Source organism: Spermophilus citellus (genome assembly GCF_964194105.1).
Source record: "Spermophilus citellus genome assembly, chromosome: X".
NCBI lineage: Eukaryota > Metazoa > Chordata > Mammalia > Rodentia > Sciuridae > Spermophilus > Spermophilus citellus.
The window spans coordinates 144,842,341-144,866,019 of NC_138190.1; the positions used below are offsets into that span (position 1 = coordinate 144,842,341).

Consider the following 23,679-nt stretch of genomic DNA (forward strand, 5'->3'; position numbering starts at 1 on the left):
TGCTCTCAAGAGCTGCAGACCAGAAGCACAACATTTTCCTCCCCATTTCCATAGCCCCTCTGGGTTCTCAGGCTCTCCAGATTGGGGGATCCTAGCCCAGCTTATGTTCCTCATGTGACCTCCACTCCCCCATCAGGGTATTATTGTCTAAGCCAACCGAGGTCCCCACTCCAGCACAGACTTTTCAACTCACACAGGGAACCACTTGTAGGGGCTCTGGCTGTGTCCTTTGCCTACCTAACTCATAGAAGCTTCCTCTCATTGCTCTGTTGTTTAGCTCTGGCCTCAGAAACCCCCCTTTTCAGGGCTGGGGGTATATCTCAGTTGGTAGAGTACTTGCCTTGCATGCTCAAGGTCCTGGGTTCAATCCCTAGCACTACCAGAAAGAAATCTACTTTTTCATCTAGATCACCAGATGTAATGACTACTGCTCAGCTGGGTCCTCAGGGCTTCTCAGCAGTTCTTATTTTCATGATGTACACTCCAGCCCTTGTCATTTGGAGGCCTTTTTAAGGACCCTTCTCTGAGGTGGTGGAAGTAGGGGCAGAAAGAAGGGATAGTCTTTGCAATCAAAAGGGCTCTTGGAAATTATCTATTTCGCTCCTATATGCACACCGACTGCAAGATTGTATAAATGGGAAAACTAAACCCTATTTTCTTCTTCTACTTTTTTTGTGGTACTATGATAAAGCCTATTTTCTAGAATTGTATGGCTACTAGTGTAACCAGCAAACATATGTAGCTGATCATAAAGGGGTCAGGAGGGGAGAGGGGAGACTGAGTCAGGGGAGAAGGAATGAGTATAGGGATCCCAGAGGAGGAAAGCCAGTCCACTCAGACCAGACTTGTAAATCTACATTAATTAATTAATTAATTAATTAGATATGATAAAATACTACCTCCTTAGTTACACTGTCACATTTCAATGTTCAGTAGCCACATGTGGCTAGCATCTGCCACATTGGAACTAGAGAATCCTTCCATCATCATGGGAAATTCTGTTAGACAATTCCAGGTTGGAAATCAGTCTCAAACCATCCTGAGTATACTACGTATGTGTTCTCTCTCATTCTTTCTGAACACATGTTGCCATAGATGAGTTACCATGCCTTTCCCCCATTCTGAGCATATGCTGAATGCTTACTTTTCCAAAAAAAATCATATCCCATAAGAAAATTTAACTAGTGAAAAGTCCTAAGACATCTGGGAAATTTAGACTTTACCAAAAAAAAATGAAAGACCAGGGTGGTGGTGGTGTGTGTGGGGGGGTTGAGGTGGGGAGCTAATTTCTTTCCCCTCACCGTCAAAGTTTCATAATGATTTGATTTTTGGAACCCATATAAGAGACTAAATTATAAGGGGAAAGATCACATATTTCTTACAGAGTACTGAATATACATGATTCATTCACTGAGGATTGATTTTTTTTTCAAGCTGGCCTTAATATATCTGTGTCACTATGATTCAAGGAGGGGACTGAGACTGTGCTTCTTTTGCTAATCCTTTTTCTGACACCAGCCCAGGTAAGATTACTAAACACTACTGCCTAAACTCCCAGTCTAGCACCAGATAGGGCTTTAGGAAAAAGCATTTAGTGACACATGCACACAGCTACATGAAAGCTACTGAGCCCCAAAGAGTATTTGTTCCTTTAAGGAAGTTCCTACTCCATAAGAAGCATTGCATATTGTTGGCTGGAACTGGCTTGATTCTAGTAAGCTTTCATAGACATTAGACATTATTTACTATCATCTCCTTTCCTGGGAAAGTCTTCAAAATGTAGAATTATAAAATCTTAGAGCTGGAAATGTTTCTAGATATCATAAATGCAAATACAGAGAATGGAAGCAATTTGCTCATACTGAATGGAACCCGAAAGACAGATCAGGTCCTTCGCAGTCTGTGTTTAGTACCCATTTACATGTTGGATAGAGGAGAAAAGGCAAAGAAATCACCACAGAGGTAAGTACAGAGTCAACAGAGTATGTTGTCATGCAATTAAAGAGAAGGGAGTGTTTGAAGAAGGAGGAGTCATCAGTTGTATCAAATGCAATGTGGATGAAAAATACAAAATACCCATGTAGCAAGGTGCAGAAAGCACACCTGTAATCCCAGGAGGCCAAGACAGGAGGATTGCAAGTTCAAGGCCAGCCTCAGCAATTTAGTGAGACACTGTCTTGAAATAAAAATTAAAAAGGGCTGGGGATGTGGCTCAGTGGTTAAGTGCCCCTGGGTCCAATCCCTGGTACCAAGAAAAAAAAAAAAAGAAGAGAAAAAGAAAATACCCATTGTATTGAGGAGCATGGAGGTTATGTTTGGGTGACTTTTCACCACTCTTTCAGGAGAGAGGTGAAAGCAAAAGCTGGATTACAATGGGCTGAAAAGCAAAGGGGGCTACCACTAAAAGATGGTAGATTGAGCACTCCTGTTTATCTTTAAGCCCCATTGAGACTCCACTAAACAATAAAAGGATAAAAATATAAAATCCATAATAACAATATAAAATAGTTTCATAGCAGAGATTCATTTTTTTTTTGGTACCAGGGATTGAACTCAGGGGCACTTAACCACTGTTTTGTATTTTATTTAGAGGCAGGGTGTCACTCATAACAAAGTTCTAATGACTATATTTGAGGCATGATGCAGAGGACAAGAGACATGTGAGCCTGAAAAACTGAGGGAGAGCTGTACACAGAGCAGTTGGACCACTCATTTCAGAACACCGGGACCATTGCTGGGAGGAAGAGTCTTTTCACTGAAAATGAAAAGGATCAAGGACTTCCAAATTCACAAAAATGTAATGGAACTCATTTGCTGGAAGCAGCCAGAAAAGTTAAATAAAATATGTGTTTCTAAAAAACTCTTTAAAAATCACAAAATATCTAACATCAGAGAAAGAAATTATAAGTCTGAAATCAAAGAAACACGATAACTCATAAAGGTTAATAGGGTGAATCCTTTTTTTTTTTTTTGAAGATATTTGGTGATTCTGGCAAACTTGAAATTAGGATGGATCACAGTGGAGTCTATTAGGTGATCTTCCCTTATAAAAAACTGAGACCCCCCAAAAAGGCTATAACCTCAAGATAAGTAAACTAGAAGTAAATGTGCTCCTTTTCCAGATGGATGCAAGGGAAATTGGTTCAATAAATAGTCAAAAACCTCCCAAAAAGGACAAGTCCAGGACCAGGTGACTTCAATGAAGGATTAGACCAAACATTTAAGGAAGAATTAGTACCAACACTGCTAAAATTGTTCAAACGATTAAAGAGGATAAATGTGTTAATCAGCTTTTCATCACAGTGACCAAGATACCCAACAAGAATAACTTAGAGGGGGCTGGGGCTGGGGCTCAGTGGTAGAGTGCTTGCCTAGCATGCATGAGGCACTGGGTTCAATCCCTAGCATTACATAAAATAAACAAGTAGAATAAAGGCATACTGTTCATCTACAACTACAAAAAAATTGAAAAAAAAAAGAATAACTTAGAGGAAGAGAAGTTTATTTTGGCTCATGGTTTTAAAGATTTAGTACATGGTTGTCTGAGTCCATTGCTCTGGGATCAATGGTGAGGCAAAACAACATGATGGAAGGGCATGACATTGTTCCATTCATGGCTGGCCAGGAAGGAGAGAGAACAACAGGAAGTGGCTACAGGGAAGATGTACACCTTCCAGGGCATACCCCCAGCCCCAGTGACACACCTCCTCCAGGCATGTCCCACCTGCCTATAGTTACTACCCAATTAGTCCATTCAAACTAGGATGAATTAATGAGGTTAGAGCTCTCATAATTTAATCATTCTACCTCAGAATATTCCTGCATTAACACAGGAACTTTTGGGAGATACCTCATATCCAAATCATAACAATAGAATATTCCTACTCATTCTATAACACCAATATTACCCTGATACCAAAGACAGATAAAGACACTAAAACTTCTGACCAATATCTATATGAACATTGTTGCAAAATGATAAATAAAATACTTATTAGCAAAGCAAATTAAAATGATTATGCATCATGATCAAGTGGGATTTATTTCTGGAATGCAGGGATGTGTCAACATACAGAATAAATCATTGGAATAAACAATTTTAATAGAGTGAAGAAAAAAAAACAACATGGTCATCTCAATTTATGCATAAAAAGCATTTTACAAAATTCAAGGTCCTGCCATGATACATGATACATGAAACATTCCACAAATTAAGAACAGAGGAAACTATGCACTGTAATAATGGCCATATATGAAAATTCCACAGCTAATCCTCCATGGTGAAAGACTGAAAACCTTTCCTCTAAGGTCAAGAATAAGGCAAAGGGTAGGCTGGCATGGTGGCTCAGTGATAGAGCACTCGCTTAGCATGTATGAAGTACTGGGTTCGATTCTCAGCACCACATATAAATAAGTGAATAAAATAAAGGTCCATCAACAACTAAAAAAGTATTTTAAAAAAGAATAAGACAAGGGGGCTAGGATTGTGGGTCAGTGGCAAAGCTCTTGCTTAGCAAGGTTGCAAGACACAAGGTCAACACACAAAATCCTTTTGAGTTGAGATTTGGTACATTAACAATGAACAATTCTAAAAGGAAATTAAGAAAACAGTTCAATTTACAATAGCAGCAAAAGATTAAAACATACAAATAAAATTAACCAAAGAGGTAAAAGATTTGTAATACTGAAAATTACAAAATATTGCTGAAAGAAATTAAAATGATACAAATAAATAGGAATACATCCCGTGTTCATGAATTGGAAGAAATATTGTTTTTAAGATTTTAATTCCACATAAAGTGATGTACAGATTCAATTCAATCTCCATCAAAATACCAATGCTTTTTTTTCTAATTGAAGAAGGAAAATCCATACCACAATTCCTATAGAATCTCAAAAGCACCTAAATAATGGGCAAAAGTACTTGATAAAAACAAGAACAAGTTGGTGGGCTTACACCTCCTGTGACTTAAAGCACCATAAAGCTATAGTAATCAAAAGAATGTGGTTCTGGGGCTGGGGTTGTGGCTCAGCTGTAGAGTACTTGCATGTATGAGGCACTGGGTTCAATTCTCAGCATTACCTAAAAATAAATAAATAAAGGCATTGTGTCCATCTACAAATAAAAAATGAAAAAAAAAAAAAAAGAATGTGGTTCTGGCATAAAGACCAATGGGATACAGTAGAGAACACAGTTTACCAGGATGCCAAGACCATTCAATGGGGAAAGGACAGTCTTTTCAACAAATGAGGCTGGGAAAATGGAATGGAATGAAGCTGAACCATTTGTATAATATAGAAATTTAATTCAAAATGATGAAAACATAAAAGCAAGAACTAATACTATAAAACTCATAGAAGAAAACATAGGAAAAAGCATGACATTGAATTTGGCGATAATTTCTTGGATAGAACATCAAAAGCATGGGCAACAAAAAAAAGTAGATGAACTAAACTACATAAAAATTAAAAACTTTTGAACATCAGAGGACAATATCAATAGCATAGCAAAAGTAGAAAGATTATGTCACTCAGCAATTCCATTTCTAGGTAGATACCACAAGAGTTGAAAGCAGGTACAGCTGTGTTTGTGGCAGTATTATTCACATCAGAACAGCCCAAATAGGGAAACAACCCAAGTGTCTATTGACACATGCTACTATATTGATGGACCTTGAAGACATGTTGCTAATTCAAAGAGGCCAGACCAAAAGGCTGTGTATTGTATGATTCTACCTCTCTGAAATATCCAGAATAGGCAAATTCATAGAGAAAGAAGGTAGAATGGTTGTTTCCAGGGAATGGTGAGAGAAAAATGGAGGCTTTTTTTGGTAACTTTTTATTTTACTTATTTATTTTTATGTGATGCTGAGGATCGAACCCAGGGCTTTGCATATGTGAGGTGAGCACTCTACCACTGAGCCACAATCCCAGCCCCTGGAGGCTTATTTTTTTTTTAAATGGGTACAAGTTTCATTTTGGCAAGATGAAAACCATTCTGGAGGTGGCTGGTGGTGATGGTTGCTCAACAGTGTGAATGTGCATAATGCCACTGGACTGTATACTTCAAATGGTAAAAATGGTAAATTTATGCATTTTTACAACAATAAAAATTTAGGTATGACCAAAATTTACAATAGAAACTTGGCCAATACTGTAATTATTAAAGCAATTTAATCAGTAATTAAACCCTTCAATAATGAAAGCTATAGATGAGATAAAATTCATTAATAAATTGTACCAAATATTTCAAGAAACACATTCTTACACAATTCTTCCAGAGAATGGAAAACTAGGGGATACTTCCCAACTTATGGGGTAAAATCAACCAACTAACCAAACAAACACAGATATTCATAATAAACCCCAAAGCACTCTACAAGAAAGCAAAAATAGAGAGCAATTTTGTTTATGAACAGAAATGCAAAAACCTAAACAAAAGAATAGCAAATACAATCCAGCAATAAATCAGAGTGGTGACCACCTTGAGTTAATCTAAAAATATAAAGTTGGTTGATCACTATAAAATAAAATAATGTACCTTATCACATTAACAGGGAAAATCTTATATTTCAACAAAGATTATGTATTTAATAAAATCCAATATACATTCATGTTAAAACTTATGGCTGGGGCTGGAGTTGTGGCTTAGCGGTAGAACGCTTGCCTAGCAAGTGTGAGACCCTGGGTTCGATCCTTAGCACCACATATAAATAAAATAAAGGTAGTATGTCCAACTACAACTAAAAATAAATAAATAAATATTAAAAAAAACTTATGGCAAACTAGGAGTTAAAGAAGACTTCCTTAACTTGATAATGGCTATATAAACAAACTTGCTGGTAGTATCACACACTCCTTCAGATCAGAAAAACACAAAGATGTCTGCCATCATAATTTCTACCAACTACCACAGTAAGGCAAGGAAAGAAACAGAGGAATCAAATCTGGCCTTATCCACAGATGATATGTTTGCTAAACCCATTAACACAGTATATTTTTGCATTTATTTTGTTATTTTTCAAAAAGAGGTTTTGCAGAAACTCAGATAGTTTCATATTGAGATACTTTAATATTTTGATGAATTGTAAATTCCAATATACTTGCTAAACTTCTATTAATTCTAATTTATCTGTTGCTTCATTTGGATTTTCTATGAAAATAGAATGACCCTATGACCCAGCAATTCCACTTCTATCTATATTCTCAAAAAGAATTGAAACCCATTAAGAGCCTGTGGTTTTGATATAGGGAGAGAAAAAGTTGACCAATAGAACAGACTAGAGTCCCAGAGACACAACCTCACATAAGTGGGCATTTGGTATTTGACAGAGAGGACATTGCAGATCAGTGGGGTAAGAATGGACAAAAAATGAAAATTTTATAATTTTTCCTATCACATTAGGTCTAAATTTAGCTGTTTGATTTTATGTCTGTGTGAAGTAGAAATCTAATTTCATTTTTATATGTGTTCAAAAATCCCATTGCGGGGGCTGGGGATGTGGCTCAAGTGGTAGCGCGCTCGCCTGGCATGTGTGCGGCCCGGGTTCGATCCTCAGCACCACATACCAACAAAGATGTTGTGTCCGCCGAGAACTAAAAAATAAATATTAAAAATTCTCTCACTCTCTCTCTCTCCTCTCTCCTCTCTCATTCTCTCTTTAAAAAAAATCCCATTGGCACAAAACCATTAGTTGAATCCATCCTTGCCCCACTGATTTGCAATGTCAGGTCTTTCAAATACCAAATGCCCACATATATGTGGGTGTGTCTCTGGGACTCCAGTCTGTTCCATTTCTCAATTTTTCTCTCGCAGAACTGCAAAAAACAAACAAACAAACAAAAATGAGTGTGGAGGGAATCAGTGTGTCACAGGGAGAAGAGGAAGCAGACTTTAGAATGCACATTGGCCAAGCAAGGCAATCTTGATTAGAAAGTAAAGTTTAACTATGAACTCGGACAGAAGCACTGGAAACAGATGCAAAGGGCTTTCTTTTGACACCTATCGATCGTGTCAGGTTCTTCTTGAATCAAAGCTTTGCAGGCCAGGCCAGAAGGAAAGTCCCAGAAAGTGCTTTTGATTTCTGTTTCAAAGCCGTGGTGTGGAGGTGGGGTGGTCAGTATTCCTGTATTCTAGGAATACAGTGTCTGCTCAGTCTAATTCTATGGGATTTTAAGTCTTGCTAATCAGTCTGGCCTCAGCAAAGAAACACAGTGAAGTCTTGAAGTCTTTTAGACTCAGGCTAGGATGGGTGTGTTGCCTTATTCATTTCTTCTTGTGGAAAGCACCCATGCTTTCCTTTAGTGACTCTCCGACCAAATGAATGACCCTACTAGGAGACTAACTTGCAACCGTCCTTTGCTGCCTTAGTAATTCCTGACAACCACATCTTCCCCTTGACCCAGCACAACTCTCCTCTCCCTTCCTCACACCCAGCTTGAGGAAGTGGTGCCCATACATACAATCCCCACCTCGCACTCCAGGGCCTCCTTCAGCCTCACGTAGACACAGAAGTAATGCAACACAGTCCCATTTCTTTGGCTAGGTGCAAATTTATTTCAATAGAAGTAATTTTTTTCTGAATGCTCATGTGTAAAAGTAGCCAGGTGGATGCTTATCTATCAGGAAGTAGCTCTGAGATACTGTGACTTAGAAGATATGTTACATCGGGTATATAAAATTCATTTTAGGGAGTCCAGGGAAAGAACCTACAAAAGTTAAGTCTCCAGGGTGGCTTAAATTGAGATTCTGAGAGACTCGCCATATTTATAAGATGCTATGGGTAGAAAGCACACAGTGGTTTCAGATTTGAGCCTGAAATCAAAACACAGAAATGCAAATGACTCGGAATGCCAGAGGCCAATTTGCAGTCAAATAGCTGAATACAGGTACAATTTGACAGTGCTGGATATATCAGGCAAATGGGAGGCAGGTGTGTATTCAAGGCTGGGTCATGGATCTCCTGAGCAAATAAAGGAGGCTGGTGAAAGTAAGAAACATGCTGAATCAATATCTGCCAGAGGCAGGATGGCAAGGTGACAGCCAGAGAGAAAGAGCTGGGCTCCTCCAATCCTGGATCAATAGCCCCTGCTCCCCAGAATGGACTGACCCACTTTTAGGGGAAAAGACAGGAAGGAGACCCTTTTATCAGCCAATGCCAAGTTCTATCTGACTCATTCAGGATCAACAATAGGCAGCCCTCAGTTATAAGACTGACATTGAATACAGGGTGCCTGGTGAAATTTAAAATTTCTAATGATTTTTTTTAGCATAAGCATGTCTGAATATTGCATGAGATGTACTTATGTTAAGATTTTACTTAAAACTGAAATTTAGTTGTGTTGGGTCCTGTGTTTTTGTTTGCTAAAGCAGGCAGCCCTACATAGGCAGGCCATCAGGGTGAGTCTGGCCACAGTAAGGTAGCTGATGTCAGGCCTGTGCTCTCTAGGACAGCAAGGTAGCCCTATTTCACTGAACTCAGCAGGTTATTGTGAAGAATTGGGCTGGGAACCTTGTTACCTTGTGGTAAGACACAGAGTAGGGTTCAGTGTGAGGATCAAAGCCAAATACCATGAACTGGAACTAATATATAAAAGTTCTATCAGGGTTGCACCCCCCAGGGCCAGGTCATTGACTGAAAGGCCTAGACTCTTTACTTGGCTAGGAGCTAAGAGAAGGTAGAATGAGAGCAGTGTTGCTCCAAGAGGGGTCTCTGGGTCACTTTTATTAGACTCAATCACCTGAGCCCTTTGGGAAGCATGCAAGTTCTGGGGCCCTGCCACAGGCCTACTGAAAGTGAATCACTGGAGAAGGCCTAGAAATCTGCATTTCCCCTAAGCACTCATGGCAGCTTTGAAGTGCACTAAATTTGAAAAACAGTGTGCTAGAGCCAACAAGCAGGTGTGGCCTGCAAACAATCAGAGGTGTAGTGGTTAAGGTATGAACTTGGGATCTAGACTGCCCAAGTTAGACTTAAGGTCCTACCACTGATATCTGTGTTACATAGAGCAAGTGACTTAACTTCTCTGGGCCTCAGTTTCCTCATCTGTTAAGAAAGGATAACAATTGTGCTGATCTTATAAGGCTTTTATCAGAAATAAAGGATGATATGCAAGCTAAGCCCTGAGAATAGTCTGGCATTTAGAAGCACCCATAGATCCATGCTAGCAGTTATTAGAGCTGGGTGGACCTGCTGGTGAGATAGAGGACCCATTTGGTCCAGGTTGGTAGGTATGTCCTATATGCTGCAGTAGGATGGACTGGAGCAGAACTCCCACAACAAAAGGTACAGGGCTTGTTACATCCAAAGTTATGAGGATGATAATAAAAGGAGCAGTCTTTAAATGCATGGGTGATTATGCTTGGCTACAATGAGAAGCTAAGAAAATGGATATTATTCATTAAGCTCCAATTAGCAGGTAAATTGTACAGGGGGAAGAGAGTCCAAGTGTTACTATAAGTAATTAATGTGCTACTTCTCTCCCTGGTCACCCTTTGATTTGAACCATCTAACCTGTAGTATTTCAGAAGCTAAGATCCTGGAAATATCGGCTGCTAATTATTTTGGTGAGTCCCTGATTGCACTAAAGGAAATGAATGTGTCCCGTTCTCTCTAATGACTCAAGCACAGGGAGAAGATAAAGTGGTTCTAACCATGATGAATTAAGCCCAGAGGATTTGGAGAGGACAATCATCCTCTCTGTTCATTTAACAAATGTGAATAATGTCTCAAAGTTGGTTAGGTAATATGATAAGACATCCTCTGATTATGAAAAAATCCAGCACCTGTCCCAAGCTGTTTTTGAGTTGGTTGATATTATGACCTGACTGGCTTTTATTTCCAGTGATTTGATTCCTGCCTAAATCCCTGCTCAGCTCCTTTGAGGCTTCAACCTTACTCCTTGAGTCTACCTGGAACCAGACCTTCCTTAGCTTAGACTGAACCCTTGCTCTGATAATACCCAGCTTCCCTGCTTATAGATGTGGGGTCTGATTGGTCTGTGGACCAGCCAGCCTCCACACTTTCCTTCTGATGCTGAGAAGTTCAGCTTCATCTTTCTTGTGGAAAAGACATGGCATGTGTCACTTCAGGGACTCATCTGGGTGAGATGGGCAGTGAAAAAGAATGTCAGTTTGTATGTCCCACACTCATGATGGTCTCTGATGCTGTAGAGTGCCCAGAATTAGAGTCTAGAGGCAATAGATCTTGGGGCCTGAGCCCATTGAATACAGTCTCTGATATCCCAAGGAACTCCTGTCCTCATCTTGTCAGTTTTATACATTAGAACATCATCCGATAGTGTAATGTAACTTTAGCAAGTGATTCAGTACTTTCAGAGAAACATTGGCCAGAGGAGGTTGGAGTGTCTGAAACGGGGAGAGTAGTAGCAGGTTTAGGAGGCAATCCACTTTCTCTCACAAGCCAGGGCCGCTTGAGGCTAAAAGAGAAAATGTTTCTAGCAATATTCCTCATAATAATGAAAAGGTGCAAAGAATTCAAGTGTCCATCAATGGATGAATAGATAAATAATAGGTGGTCTATCTCTATAATGGAGTATTATTTAGTAGGAGTGAGATCCATGCTACTACATCAGTGGACCCTTAAACATGATAAGGGAAGGAAGTCAGACATAAAACACCTCATATTGTATGGTTTCATTTATATGAAATGTAAATATAAGCAAATCCACAGAGACAAAAAGCAGATTTGTGATTTTTAGGAGGTGGGAGATGGGTGGAGGGGAGTGAGGAGGGGATACTGATTGTTCTGGGGTTTCTTTTGGGGGGATGGAAAAGTTCTAAAATTAGTAGTGAGGTGCATAACTCTGTGAATAAACAAAAAAATGACTGAAATGTACAATTTAAAAGGTGATTATTATGGTATGGGAGTTACATCTCAGTAACAGCAAACAGTAACTGAAAAGCAAAAATAAGAATGCAATACTTACCTGATCAAGTCCCAGAGAAAAACACTGTCTTATGAAGCTGGGCTGCAGGAGAAAGGCTCAAGGCTGAGCAGAAATTGAACCTGTATCTAAACCTGGGCTCCTCCAATAGACTTGGCATGACCTTGGGCAAGTTCTTTTACCTCTTTAGGCCTCAGGTTCCCTGTCTGTTTAATGATATTGTTGGGAGAAAATATATCCCTGATGAGCTTTAGAAAACAATAAAATGCTTATTTAAAACAATACTCACTAATCAGCTGGGCATGGTGGCACATGCCTGTAATCCCAGTGTCTTGGGAGGCTGTGGCAGGAGGATTGCATGTTTAAAGCCAGCCTCAGCAACTTATTGAGACCCTAAGCAACTCAGTGAATTCCTGCCTCAGAATAAAATATAATTACAACCAGAGATATGAAAAATTGTGCTCTATATGTGTAATATGAATTGCAATGCATCCCGTTGTCATATATAACAAATTTGAATTATAAAAAATAAAAAATATATATAAAAAAATAAAAAGGGCTTGGGATGTGGCTGAGTGGCTAAAGCAACCCCTAGATTCAATCCCTTGTACTAACAATAAACAAGCAAACAAACAAACAAAAAGTAAAACTACACTCACTAATTATAGGCAAGGTGTTATTATAGTGCTTAAGGGTTAATTGAGAACCTAGAAGACCTGATGAAAGACAACCTTCCACCATTGCTGCCCTTCAGGCCTCAGAAGATGCAGGCACCAGCCTCAAGTGCACAGATAGGTCACCCATTCCTGAGCTGAAAGTGCCATTTGTTTTCTCATTCCTCTGGGAATATCTTCGGTGTTCTGTATTTTGATTCTATATCATAATAGCTGTCTACCTCCAGTTTGGCTTCCTAGAAGGCCTTTTAGAAAGAGAATTTTAAAACCTTTAAAATCTTAAACTATACACTCTGCTGTATACCCCGTAAAGGGCTCCCCTTTAACTGTTGCAAAGCAATTGAATTTATTGCACATAAGATTTGACCCACCCTCTCAAACAGGGCCTGATTTTCTCCCTTATATTTCCATATGACTGATTCAATATTTATCTGTTTTATTTAGTGCTCAGATAATGTTTAGAGTTCATAAAAATAAGAAAATCGCCAGGCTCAGTGGCGGGTGCCTGTAATCCCAGTGGCTCAGACAGAGGATCACCCAGCCTCAGCAATGGTGAGGCACTAAGTAATTCAGAGAGATCTTGTTTCTAAATAAAATACAAACAAGGGTTGGGGATGTGGCTCATTGGTTGAATGTCTCTGAGTTCAATTCCTGGTAACAATCTCCCCCTCAAAATAAGAAAATTAATTTAAACAGATATATAATTCTTTCCCTTTAGGTTATTAAAACATTGGCATCTCAGTACTGCAAAATTGAAGTCCCAAGAGGTCATAGTCAAGTAGTGTCCAAACAGGGGTACAGGGTAGAGGGTCATTTCACTCTCTTTCTCCCCTCTACTCCTAAATGCCAGGAAATCCAAAGTACATCTACATGTAGTTCTCGGTACCAGGGGACTCTGCCAGCTCTAGGGCTACTTCAGCTCAGAAGTACATCATGTGGGAGCATTAAAATGCTTGTAATAGTTTGCAATCGCTCCTTACAAGTATGCTTAGGAGAAAATATATCCCTGATGAGCAAGTGTCTTAAGTTAGTGATCAAGTGTCTTAAGTTAGTGGAATGCTTGTTTCCTTTTATTCTCTTCAATTTAATTTTGATTATTTGAATTCAAAACTGCTCCCTGTCACAAGTGAAAGGTATTGAAATCCACGGGAAATCAGTATGAACAATTTAACGTGGGTCCTACTAAATACTCCATGATATGGACTGGCTTTTGGCTGCTGGCCTCTTCTTCAGGCACACAGTAGGGTAGGGAGGACAGCAGAGCTGTTCTTGGGCCGCCTTTATGGGAAAATCCTGGCTGAGTCCAGCTGTGCAAGAGCAAGCGGCCAGGGTTGCAGCCTAGAGGAGCAATGAGATAATGAATGTGAAAAGGCTCCCGGCGGGAGATTGTTTAATCCTTGGTAGTGAGCACAGGATGGGTGAGGGAGCTTCACTTTAAGCAAGGGCACACATTTTCACTTAGGGCTTTTTAGCTCGAGAAATTGAAATTTTAGGTTTCAGCAGTGTTCTCCCCCTCCCCCGGTTAAAAGCCTCAATGATGAAATCCATTGCGGAATCCGTCCTCTGACCACCCCCCTACCTACGTGGGTCCCAATCTTACCCGGGGCACTGGGGCTGCTGTGTCCAGATGGTGGCGCTCCCGCCAAGTGCAACCCCTCTCCCCAACTGCAGCAAGAGGTGTGGTATGGACCAAGTTTCAAGGTGTTCGCAGAAATTTCCTGGGAGGATTCAGGGGCTCGGGGAAGTTACGGACAAGAGCTGTAACTTTTAGTAGTTGGCAGGAATCCACTCCAAAGACCAAGGTTGTTGAGGGAGCCAGTGTCCTAATTGCGCCCCTTTAGTTTAGCCAGAACATTAGGATTTCAGGTGTCCAGTGAACTTCAAGATATCCGGCGCAAGGCAGAGAACTCTGATGTCTGGGAAGGGAAATCCACGGTGTGAGGGTTAGCTCGATATGGAAGGGGTCGAAATGAGAGACCCCCAGGCAGGTGATGACAAGGGAGAAAATCTGAGCAGGTCTTGACTGGAGGGGGATGGCGCTGGTCTGCCCGCGTGTACTTGGCTGCTCCGCGGGGCACTTCAGTTCCCTTTTCCGCAGCCGCAGCGCAGCTCGCACAGCCTGACCGCCTGCACCACCCGGTAGAAAGTGCTGAACACCCGGAGAGGGGAAGGAAGCAGGAGCCACTCGCCTTACGTTTCTGGAAGAGCGGCAGCCCAAGAAAAGGGATTTCTTGTCCGTTTTACTTTATCCCAAAGCATCCCCTGAACTCCCTCCTTCGGGTGCCGGCAGCTGGGAGGGATGAGGTCCCGGCTCTCGCTTGCTGGAAAGCTTAGGGACCGAATGTCCACTGACTGCCTCCTCTCACTCTCAGGTTGCAGACCCATGGCCCACTTCCAGAGCAAGGAACACGGTACCTTTCTTAATGGAGAGCGCAGGACCGATACCCAACGGTGCGGTTTAATCGCTGCTTCAGCAAAGGGAGCCAAGTGACTCCCGACAGGGACTGGAACAGGGATAAGTTCCCTAGAAAGTAGGGATCCCTATTTGAAGTAGGTGTCCCCATGGGCCGTCCTCTGTTCCCCATAGGGTGCAGAAGGCTCTGGACTGGCAAGAGTGCTGGTAGTGGGGTTAACCTGTTAAGAAAACTGTAGTGGTGAGGCTATAGGATTCAAGGAGCCATCTACTGTTCCCTCAGGACCCGAAGAAGGCTGTGGACTGGCTTGGGTTATCAGTAGACCCTAAGCAGGACCCTGTGCCCCCGCTCTGCAATCTACATCTCTTTGCCAGGTGTTGGTGTTGGAGGGGGGAGAAGAACTGGCTAGAAACAGCTAAGCAGTCACTGTTAGGGAGGGGGAGGTGGATTCTGAGCTAGTCACGATGCAAGGTACCTGAGGGATTTGGGAGGGGGAAGCTGGCTAGAGGGGAAGCACATACAAGGCAGTCGGAAGCAAGATGACACCTCTTTGTGGATTCGTCCAAAAGAGGTGGTGACTAAGGCGGGGGTAGTCAAGGAGTTCTGATTGGTCAGGGGGAGGAGTTAGGGGTGGGGCTAGCTGCCTCTTGAGGCTTTAAAAGCTCATCGGAGAGGGGCAGAAAGCTGTCATTTGCTCTCTGAGCCTCAGAGAGGTAGCCACGCTTTCCCGGAGCTCCCGGTGACAGCGCAGGTGTTTACAGTCCGGACCCGCTGCTGCTTCCCCGGCGTGCCGGGTTCTCTTAGCGGTCTCCATGAGCAACATGGGGCCTACCCTGGCGGTTCCTACCCCTTATGGCTGTATCGGCTGTAATCTGCCTCAACCTGACTACCCACCGGCTCTGATCACCTTCATGTTCTGTGCGATGGTTATCACCATCGTCGTTGACCTGATCGGCAACTCCATGGTCATTTTGGCGGTGACCAAGAACAAGAAGCTCCGGAATTCTGGTAAGCTATTATTCCTCCCCTTACTCAGTGTGCTGCAACTTACAACCCCTAGGGTGTTGATTTGGGTGCCCCGAATAAAGACTCCCTCACTTTGAAAGTCCCTACTCCCAATTTTCCCCAGACCTGGGAGTGGGGTGGGTGATGTGCCTGGGTCCGCGAAATTAGCTCTTCTCATGGGTGGGGGAGTTAATAAAATTAGCTTAGGACATCTACAAACAAAGCCTGGGTTCCTGAGGTGCGCGGGAAGCTGGCTGAACTCTGTGGGGTCAGGATCTGACACGGAGAGAGTTGGCACCTGAGTGGAAAGTCTGGCGGCCGCCCAGGGACAGCCAGCCGAGCCTGACACTACAGGGGTGGCTGCGCCAAGGCACCTCTGGCTGAGTGATGCGGAGGGAGCAGCGGCTTTGCACCTGAGAAAGTTAAGTTCGAGGCGGCCGCCGTGGCGCTGACCAGAGCGCAACGCTGCAGCCGTGCCCAAGGACGGTCAAGACCTCGCTCACCGCAGCCTAGGAGCTCCAGCGCGGCTCCTGGGCGGCGGAGCGCAGACCCCCGAGCCGGAGTATCGAGCCGGGAGGTCTGAGCCCGCTGGAGCCGAGCTCCGTCCGCCCGTCCCAGGGCGCGCGGCGTGGAGAGGCGTTCGGCTGGCTGGCACTGCAGGTGGTGGCAGCGACTGCGGCGACCACCACGGAGATCCTTGAGGTTTGTAAGCAGGGTACAGGAGGTCGCAGAGTGTGGCGGTGGAAAGGTTCTGGGTCTCAGCACCAGGGACGGGGGTGGTGGAATAGAAGGCAGCAGAACCAGGGAGGGATCGGCGGCAGAGTGTTCGGAGAGTTCTGCGGGAGGGTGAGGGTCTCAGACTACAAAGCGCCAGGGTCTGGGAGCGACGAGTGGGAGTTCCCTTGCTTCTAGCAGGGTACAAAGGGATGGGGCAGCGGCGAGTGATGCTGGGGGGGGGGGGCAGCGTGGGTGAATGCTGGATGCGGCAACTTGTGCGGTGGGTGGGGGTGACAGACACTGCGAAGCAGGGAGCCCGGTTCTCAGGTTGGGCGGGAGAAGGCTCTGGAGGGAAGGGGGAGTGGCGAGGGGCCCAAACTCCGTGCTCTGGTGGTGGGGAGGGAGAGGGTGGTGCCCAGGGAGGGTCTCTGCCGCCAAGGTCTCTGTCGGCTTGGGTGGAGGGGAGCGAGGGAGTCTAAGGGGGGTGTCGCAGACCCACCACACTCACGCGGGCGGGGCGCGGCGGGGAGAAGAGGGTCTGGACTCTGGAAAAATACTTTGCTGGGACAAGGAGATCAAAACACACAAGTTTCAAAATTCAATGATGTTCACAGTCATTAAAAGTTTTCTTTCAAATTCTGGTGGGTGTGTCGGACTTCTCCTTGGTATCCCAGAGACGTGGGGGCAGCGACTTGGACCTTACCTTCATGGAGGTGGTGCAGTCTCGAGGTGCAAACTCACGGAGCCCCGGGAACCACTTACAAAACCCGTTTTCTTTGCTTTTCTTCTTTCCTTTCCTTTTCTCCTTCTCTCTCCTTTCTTTCTGTAATTCAAATAAACTTTTTTATGATTGTTGTGGTTTTGTTATTAAAGCTTTGCTTGTCTTTCCCACCTTTCTTTCCCAAATTAGTAACTTTGAGGGAAACCCTAGGAATAACCTTTTCGGTAGAAAGAGCTGAGGCCAAGTCTTGGCTGCAACAGCGGAAGGAGGCTGAAGGAGCCATACCTTTGCCGTTTTAAAAAGCCCTGTTTTCTCCCAGTCCACCACGAAGTGTAATAATTTTGTCAAACCAATGCTAATTAGCAATGAGGTGTTTCCAAAGAAAGAGGGCTCTGCGCCTTCACTTGGCCTCTGCTCCTTTTTGCTAAAGATTTTTTTTTTTCCTTTCCACCTCTGCCCTGCAAAACGGGAATGGGGGGATCCCTTTCACTTTCCCGTTTAGCCCTCAGGCTTCAGTAAAGCCCGGGGCCAGGAGCCCGGGCAGGGCGCTGGACCCGCTAGTGCCTCCCTCTTTGAGGGGACTGGGTTTTCCTTCACCCGCGACCGCTCTCAAATTTCTTTGGTCTCAGACTTAATTTTACAGGGCATTACCCCTTCCCTCTCTTTTACTCTTAGGTTACCTGGAAAATGGTAAGTGTTTGGGCTTAGTCTTTGATTACTGTCTGATTTTTTTCAACAGCAACGCATAAGAAAATGGTCTGTGACACCCTTTTCAGACTATTCCCGTTAGATATGTTTTCACTATAAATTCAATGCGGGGCTAGAAAAAGAAGAGGTATTATTATTATTATTATTATTATTATTATTATTATTATTCAGGTGGGGGCTTCATGACACTCCTGCATTCTCCTTGCCCCACCCTCTTTGTTTCATGAGGAAAACTCTTTGTCCTCCTTCCCTCCAGCGGCTTTCTCCCCTCCCTCCGGTGTGGAAAAAGTTTACAGTTTGTTTTTCTCTAAAATGGCCTCACCATGACTGCCTCCTCACAATGCTTTGTGCTCACTTTTTCTGTCTTATGTTCACTTCTTTCCCAGAGCAGAGGTGAAACTCTTTCAAAGGAGAAAAGGTGGGCAAAGGGCAGGTCTCTGAAACCTGGATGTGCATCTGAATCACCTGAGACCTGCTTGTAAAATAAAAACATGACTGTATTTCTTTAAACAAAAATTCTACAATTCTAAATTGTCACCAATACAGTTGACTTTTCCCTCCACCTTAAATATATAGATTTCCACACTTTAACCATTTATTCTCTGTCTTCCCCCTTTTCTCCCCCCTCCCCTATGTTTTCCAGGCAACATCTTTGTGGTCAGCCTCTCTGTGGCTGACATGCTGGTGGCCATCTACCCCTACCCTCTGATGCTACATGCCATGTCCATTGGGGGCTGGGATCTAAGCCAGCTCCAGTGCCAGATGGTTGGGTTCATCACAGGGCTGAGTGTGGTTGGTTCCATCTTCAACATCATGGCCATCGCTATCAACCGTTACTGCTACATCTGCCATAGCCTCCAGTATGAACGAATCTTCAGTGTGCGCAATACCTGCATCTACCTGGTTGTCACTTGGATCATGACCGTCCTGGCTGTCCTGCCCAACATGTACATTGGCACCATCGAGTATGATCCTCGCACTTACACCTGCATCTTCAACTATCTGAGCAACCCTGTCTTCGCTGTGACCATCGTCTGCATCCACTTCGTCCTCCCTCTCCTCATAGTTGGTTTCTGCTACATCAGAATCTGGACCAAAGTGCTGGCGGCCCGTGACCCAGCTGGACAGAATCCTGACAACCAACTTGCTGAGGTTCGCAATTTTCTAACCATGTTTGTGATCTTCCTCCTTTTTGCAGTGTGCTGGTGCCCTATCAACGTGCTCACTGTGTTGGTGGCTGTCAGTCCAAAGGAGATGGCAGGCAAGATCCCCAACTGGCTTTATCTTGCAGCCTACTTCATAGCCTACTTCAACAGCTGCCTCAACGCTGTCATCTACGGGTTCCTCAATGAGAATTTCCGACGAGAATACTGGACCATCTTCCATGCTATGCGGCATCCCATCCTGTTCCTCTCTGGCATCATCACTGATATTCGTGAGACGAGGGAGGCCCGTGCCCTGGCCCGTGCCCGTGCCCGTGCTCGTGACCAAGCCCGTGAACAAGCTCGAGAACAAGACCGTGCCCGTGCCTGTCCTGCTGTGGAGGGAACCCTGATGAATGTCCGGAATGTTCCACTGCCTGGTGATGCTGCAGCTGGCCACCCTGATCGTGTCTCTAGCCACCCCAAGCCCCGTTCCAGGTCTGCCTCTGCCTACCGCAAATCTGCCTCTATCCACCACAAATCTGTTTCTGGCCATTCCAAGGCTGCCTCTGGCCACTCCAAGTCTGCTTCCGGTTACCCCAAGTCTGCCACTGTCTACCCTAAGCCTGCCTCTGTCCACTTCAAGGCTGACTCTGTCTATTTCAAGCCTGCCTCTGTCCATTTCAAGGGTGAATCTGTTCATTTCAAGCCTGCTTCCAAGTCTGCCATTGGTCACCACGTCTCTGCTGGCAGCCATTCCAAGTCTGCCTTCAGCCCAGCTACTAGCCGCCCTGAAGCCACCACTGACCATGTCAAGCCTGCTCCCAGCCACCCTGAGTCCACCACTGCTGACTACCTTGAGCCTGCCACCACCAGCCATCCTGAGCCCACTGCTGCAGGACACCCTGAGCTGTCTGTCTCCCACTGCCCTGAGACCATTGACACTAGCCGCCTTGAGTCTGACGTCACTGACCTCCCAGAGTTTGCTTCCAGCCCTACCACTGTGTCCCCTGAGCCTGCTGCCAGCCAGCTGGAGCCTACCCCTGCTGCTGACCTTCCTGACCCTGCCGTAGTCACTCCTGCCACCAATGATTACCAGGAGGTTGTAGTTATTGATGTTGAGGATGATTCTGATGAAATGGCTGTGTAAAAAGTGCTCTTGTGGGTGGCCAAGCAGTGGTCCACTTTCCAGTCTGTTTTGAGTATGTAATCCAAAGTGAGATACATCTGTACACAGAAACACACACAGACACTGACCCACAGACTTGGTGTAAGCTACATCCACCTTTCAGGCATACTCTTCCTTGATATCATGTACTCTAAAAAAGTGTGTGTGAGTGTGCATGTTTGTGTGTGCTTGCTATCCTAGAGATCAAATTTCCCTCCAGTTTAACATCCGTTGTTCCAAGTGTTCTTTTCCTCCTGCAGTTGACCTTTGGCCCTCAGTGATCCCTGAAACATTAGACTTTGATTTTTCCCCACTCCCTTCCCCTTTCTCCCCATTCCTCATTTCCTCTGCCTTGTTCCTGCTTTCTTCTCCCATTCCCCAGGGGTGGGGGAGGAGTGCATGCGCAATGGTAAAGGTGCATCTTGGTGATGACTTCTGTCAAGTGATTGTGACTACACAGCTTTATGTTTTTAACTCTTTGTTGTACTTTTAATGGCAGTCAGAAGAACAGTCACAATAAAGTGAAAGCACTTGAAAGTTTCTTTTCTGAATTCCAGTAACATAATATGATCCATATCTGAAGATTATAATTTGATAAGGTCTTATTAAAATAAGTGTTTATGCCTATGAGATCAAATGGTAAAAGGAAATATATAGTCACACCAAATCATTTATATTTTGTGAAAATTCAAATGCTGGTGCTGATTTTCATTGTTAAACATGGAGGGAAATGATGAGATGTTTTTACCATTTTTAGTTATTTCCTTTTTTTTTTTTTTTAGTGTTTGCCAGGATTTTCTTTCATTTATTTTCTCAGAAATAAGTACATTTATACCTAATCTTTTCTCCTAAAATCCAAACTTGTGGTTGCTAGGATCAATTATACTCATGTTTTTATTATTATAATTCATAACTGCCTTTTATCTTGGAGATTTTTTTAAACAGCCTGATGTTTTTTTACAATTAGTTTTTACATTTTTTTTTTCATTCAAAGGAATTTGAAGTCAAAATCTAGTCAGAAGTGACTGGAGTATGCTGTGGCAGATAAAATGAGTGTTTCTCCAAAACCTTGTTCCTCTGACCCTCCTAGCAGGGGATGGGGGTGAGGAGGAAGAGATGCCAAAACCAGTCAGTTCCATCACACCTGGCTGAGGTTCAGCTGACACAAAGTGTGAAGTTATAGTCATCTCAAGTCAGTACAGTACATTTGACAACCCAGGGATTGCTTTTCCTCTAAAATTCAAACAAACAAACTGCTGTTTAATAAAAACTTCAATTGTTGATTCAAATTGATACTTTAAGCAAAGTTTACCATACAAAAGCTTGTAAGGATAAGTGGGAATATATTACTGCCTTAATTCTATTCTGTATTTGTGGTAGCAATTAAATAAAAGTGGTTTTGTGGCTTTAATGTGTGATTTCTTGATAAATTAACTTATTCTACCACAGTTATTTGTGGGGAGGGTTCAAGGCTGGGGGGTGGAAAAGCACTGATCTTGGGGAATCAGAAGATTTGGGTGCAAGTTCCAACCCTGCACGAACTTGCTGTATCCCACAGTCAGTGTCCAACACTCTCACCTCGAGGTCTCTCAAACTGGAGAGGGTCTGGGGAAGGAGGGGTCATCAGGGTTGGTTTGTTCTCACTAGTGCTATGACATTGGATGCCCTGAGTGGCCTGCTCTTGGGCTTGTGGACCTTCCTTCCTGCTTCCTAAGGTTCCTCTTTTACCCCTGTGGAAGGAGTAAACTCAGGCACCAATAATGTCATGACTCCAGAGACTGTGGGTGCTGAGGAACAGAGCCCACAAAGCAATGGGAGAAGACACAGGATGAGAGAGGCCTAGTGGAATGTGGGTAGCAAAACTCCAGCCACTGCCCAAGGCCTTGAGCACAGAAATGGTCTCAAGAGAAGCTCTAATGATAAGAAAATTCTCAAAGTCCTTGGTACAAATTAAAGTGGATTCAAGATAATATATAGCAGGACTTCATTTTTTAAAAAAGATGCCCATTTAACACACGCACATACACATAGATACCCAGAGTCTACATGTGTAGTTGTCCTAGCTGTGCTTTGTCCTACTGTCAATACAGACTGAGGTAATTTTAATCTTTTTTTTTGTGTGTGATAATGTAGATTGAATACAGGGGTGTTCCACCACTGAGCTACAGGCCCAGCCCTTTTTATTTTTATTTTGAGACAGGGTCTTACTAAGTTTTCCAGGCTGGCACTGACCTTGCCATCCTCTTGCTTCAGACCGTCAAGCTGGGATTACAGACATGTACCACCTTGCCCAGCCATCTTAACTTTCAATGCCCAAGTTCCAACAGTCCAAGTTCCACAGCATGACTGCTGTATCTCAGGCTGACTGCCCCTTACCCCGAGCAAAATTTCTGCTATTTATATCTGGAGAGCTAAAAAGAATGCTTACTCACATATTTACAAATTGGCACCCCTCTTTTTCCGTGTTCTTCCTCTTCATCCCCACCCAAGGAGCTGCTCTGGGAGAGATTGTCAGTGTCCAAACCAAGGGTGCTATGTCCTAATGCTCTAAACTACCAATATCCAGGGTTTAGAAAGGAGGTGAGAGAGTTGAGCAAAACTATCTGGCCTTGATTACAACTTTGGCAATACTGCTCATACCCAGAGTCACAGTCCCACCAAAATAGCTACTTCGGGCTGGGGCTATAGCTCAGTGGTAGAGTGCTTGCCTAGCATGTGTGAGGCTCTGGATTCAATCCTCAGCACCACATAAAAATAAACAAATAAAAAAATAGCTGCATCACCTACTTCTGCTCATCTCCCCAAAACTGCATTCACCAAACCTACCTGCCTCCCAAGTTACACCCACAGGAACAAGCAGCAGGGCATGTACCACCCAGAAATGCTTATCTCTGCCCCTCCCTTACCCCATTTATCTCCACACCTCAAAGTCAAGAAGCCTCCAAAGCATATCTCTGGTTTACCATACCCACTTGGATTAATGAAGGCAAGAAGATATTTCTCTGCATCAAGGTTTAAGGTGCTTCATAGTTCTCCCTGGGACAATGCAAGGCTTCTGGTAACAATTGAAGGGCCAGTTTTGCTGATGGCCTCCAAGAGGCAGTCTGCTTCCCTGTGAGCTTGTCTCCACAATGAAGGGATTTAAAAATGCAAGCAATAATGATAGTTTTTCCCCCAGTTTCTACTCTTGTTTTTCTGCTAAATAGAAATAGAATTTATACTG

General features: G+C 43.6%; 1 protein-coding gene across 1 annotated transcript; it reads left to right on the forward strand.

Annotated features, from left to right (window-relative positions):
* Positions 1-15,816: 15,816 nt before the first annotated feature.
* GPR50 (G protein-coupled receptor 50) lies at positions 15,817-20,438 on the forward strand (the record flags this gene model as incomplete). The annotated part of the gene is made up of 2 exons (XM_081278123.1): positions 15,817-16,003; positions 18,790-20,438. The coding sequence occupies 2 exons, from the start codon at positions 15,817-15,819 to the stop codon at positions 20,436-20,438; spliced, it is 1,836 nt and encodes a 611-aa protein (XP_081134249.1).
* Between the last annotated feature and the right edge of the window lie 3,241 nt (positions 20,439-23,679).